This window comes from Dermacentor silvarum, chromosome 3 (genome assembly GCF_013339745.2).
Source record: "Dermacentor silvarum isolate Dsil-2018 chromosome 3, BIME_Dsil_1.4, whole genome shotgun sequence".
Taxonomy (NCBI): domain Eukaryota; kingdom Metazoa; phylum Arthropoda; class Arachnida; order Ixodida; family Ixodidae; genus Dermacentor; species Dermacentor silvarum.
Window position 1 is genome coordinate 93,736,861 of NC_051156.1, and position 3,471 is coordinate 93,740,331.

A 3,471-nucleotide genomic window follows, 5' to 3' on the forward strand; every position below is an offset into this window, starting at 1 on the left:
TGTATAACTATATACACGGGTGCGACATATTGACGCGACACTAGAGGTACAACTCCGGCTGGGCAGAAGGAACCTCGCCCTGGCAGCCACCAGGCGTCTCGCGTGATCTCGGCGTGATGAAGAGCGCCGGCAGTGGTGTTGCAGGCGTCGCAGATCAATTAAAAAAATTAAATTATCAGGTTTTACGTGTCAAAACCACCATCTGATTATCAGGCAACGCCGTACTGGGGCACTCCGGGATAATTTGGACCACCTGGGGATCTTTAACGTGCACCTAAATCTAAGTACACGGGTGTTCTCGCATTCCGCCCCCATCGAAATGCGGCCGCCGTGGCCGGGATTCGATCCCGCGACCTTCGTGCTCAGCAGCCCAACACCATAGCCACTAAGCAACCGTGTGCACGGCGGGTACGCGTCGCACGTCGATGGCGCACAATGTGAGAGCGACAGTTAACCGCAGGCTTTAGTCAGCGCCGGCCAGTGAAATATTAGATGGCGTTAACCTGACGTGTACTGCCCGTTCCGCACATAGACCAGTGCACACACAGTGCAGCTCAGCAGCAGCGTGCGTGCGTACGATAGTCATGCCAGCAGCGGAAAGCAGAACGCGAGCCTGGCTCCGTCACCCATGGGAGTGAGCTTAGCGTTGACGGTGCGTCCACCAGGGTTCGTCGTTTCTGCAGCCAAACGCATGTCTCTCAAGATCGCTGCGGAGATATTCAGCTTTTTGTGAGATCCCTTGGTCAGTAAACTTTTTTTGGTCGATAGCACACTTTATTCCCTTCGCAGATAATATTTCGTGCGAAAGGAGCCTTGCGCAATAATTTCACGGCAGATTTTTCAAATTGTGATTTCATTGTTCTTTGTTTCATTTGGCAGAAACAAGAGACTTGGTGGTCAACGATGACCAAGTGCTGCATCGCCGTAGCTGTGTTTGCCTGGGTTGGTGGCGCGCTGCTCCTGCTACTCGTTTACGCCAGCCGAAAGACTCACGCGCACAAGTCGTGCACGACGCTCGGTTGTATCGAGTTCACCAGGAGCTTACGCGAGTCGATGAACACCTCCGTGCCGCCGTGCGAGAACTTCGGCCGCTTCGTGTGCGACGGCTGGAGAAGCAGGTACCGGCTGACGGTGCACGAGCAGGCGTTCGTGCAGGTGCTCGAGAGCGTCGGCCTAGCACTGCTCACCGTACCTGTGTCGGAGAAGCAAGACCAGCAGAACGCCAAACAGAAGGCGGCACTCCTGTACCGCAGCTGCGACTCCGTGAGGCGCGGAGAACGGGATGAGCTGCAAAACGTACGCGAGGCGCTGCGCAGCGAAGGCATCGTCTGGCCTCACCGGTCACCGGACGCCGACGTTCTGCATATGGCACTTCGCTCGTCACTCGTGCTTCGATGGGGTGTCCCGTTCGACGTCACCTTGAGATCTGAGGGCAATAGCTTGGTGGTCCAGCTGGAAGCATTCGAAATGTTCGCCTTCCTCCGTGACAAGTTCGTGGCAACGTCTGCCGGGTTGCCAGAGAGAAAGGCCTATATCGAAACGCTCCGGTCCAATTTCAAGGCGAACGACAGCAACCTGGTGGACATTGACGAGGTCGACGACTTGGACAAAGCCGCATACGCCACGCTTCCGGAGAGCGTCCAAGCCTCCCATTACGCGGAGGCGCTTGATGTGGAACGCATCTTCGCTGGCACCAACTACGGGACGCAGGAGTATTGGCGCCAAGAGCTCAGCCCTTTCGCGACCTCAAACGAGACCGAACGCATCGTCTTCACGACCCGGACGGAGAAGTTTATCCGTAAGGTCTGGGAACTCTGGGATGTCAAAGGCGGAGCGGACATGCACGTCTTTGTGTCCTGGTGCGTGGTGCAGATAGCCGCTCTCTTCGCAAACCAGCAGCTCCAAGTCAACTTTTACGGGAGCACGGAAGTTGCTCATTTGGAGCAAGGTGCCTCGTGCCTTGCCAAGGCGTTTCTCATTGCCGGCACCGTCGTCTTCTCCGGCTACAACAACTTTGTTTTCGCCGGCAGGGCACGGTTCAGGGCTCACAAACTCATCCGCACTTTGCGCAGAGCATTCCTGCTCCGCCTGCAGCACTGGAAGCACTACGACGCCAACGTCACGGTGATGCGGGAGCGGGACACGACAGAGGTGCCTCTGCACGTCGTCCACGCAGGCTCCGTCATGGAACTCAATGACCGCGTGCCTGACATGCGTGACTCGCTGGTTCACAACTGGCAGAGCACACCAGTACCCCCCGCGGCGAACGCTTCCTTGCGATCAAGAATCTACTCGGCGATCGAGGCGGCGCAGCTGCTGGTGTTTCAGCACAATGACTTTCTCATGATGCCGTACGCCTTCGCGTTCCCATACTTCGACAGAAGCACCACGGCGGGGTTCAACTACGCTGGCGCGGGCGGTGTCGCGGCGTTCGCTCTGGCAAAGCTCTTCGTGGAGGCGTACGGTGAATCGACTACAGGAAACGCATCCCTGGAGACCAGTCTAAACTGCCTAAAGAACGAATCGGCTTACGCCATGGCCAGAGACAACAGCCAACTGGTGATGCTGCGCTCGCTCGCAGCCAGCGTTGCGTTCGAGGCCTACAAGACCGACTGGGCCTCCTGGGATATCGCCGTCCAGAACCTGCAGGAGTACTCGGGCGCGCAGCTGTTCTTCATGGCGTCCTGCTATGCGTTATGTCCAGGGAGCGCCAGAGGACACGGAGATGGCGCGCAGTGCAACGCCCACCTACAGAACGTGGAGGAGTTTGCGCGCGCGTTTGATTGCGCTCCGGGCACGAAGATGAACCCGCATTCGAAGTGCAGCATCATGTGAAGATGCTCTGCGGGATATCGCTGGCTTCGACTTGGGTTGCCCTGGGTACCAATGAAAATGCCTCGTTCTTGTTGTGATTGGGATGCAGCAGAGCCAACTTCGAATGCGCTGTTTTTCCATGTTCACAATACTCTTCATTACTGTCTGTGATTGTGTTGGATTTGCGATTTTTGTAATTGTCTATTATTATTTTGTTATTGATTTATTTTATTCCTGTATATAATTACTAATTGTTGCCCTAAGGCCTGCTTCTCCTCTTCAATTTTTCTAAGATTTTCTTACTGGCGCTTTGGTATTGCCGTGTTGTGTGCGTTTTTCTCGACATCTTTTGTACTGCCTAACGCTGAGGGTTGGGAACAACACAGGCAGAACAGCTTGTCGATAGTGGAATGTTTCTTGGTGATCTTTGTGTGCGCGCATCGATCCCGTCGTCATTCGATCGCAGCAGTGAAAAAGGCTCTCATCACGGAGAGAGTGCCTTGATACTGACCCCCTGCAACATCAAATACACGCAACGTGCAGCGGTATTGGTATAGTGCTCACTTTAAGTGGTCATTTATCAATTGCACATTTGTAGTGTGCATTGATATCTGTGACCCTGCCTTTCTGGCACTGCTTGGCCAGGTAGACAGCACG

At 55.0% G+C, this 3,471-nt stretch overlaps 1 protein-coding gene across 1 annotated transcript; it reads left to right on the top strand.

Moving 5' to 3' along the window:
* Positions 1-903: 903 nt before the first annotated feature.
* Positions 904-2,835, top strand: LOC125944294 (endothelin-converting enzyme 1-like). Its single transcript, XM_049664648.1, has one exon. The coding sequence runs from the start codon at positions 904-906 to the stop codon at positions 2,833-2,835; it is 1,932 nt and encodes a 643-aa protein (XP_049520605.1).
* The last annotated feature ends 636 nt before the right edge of the window (positions 2,836-3,471 follow it).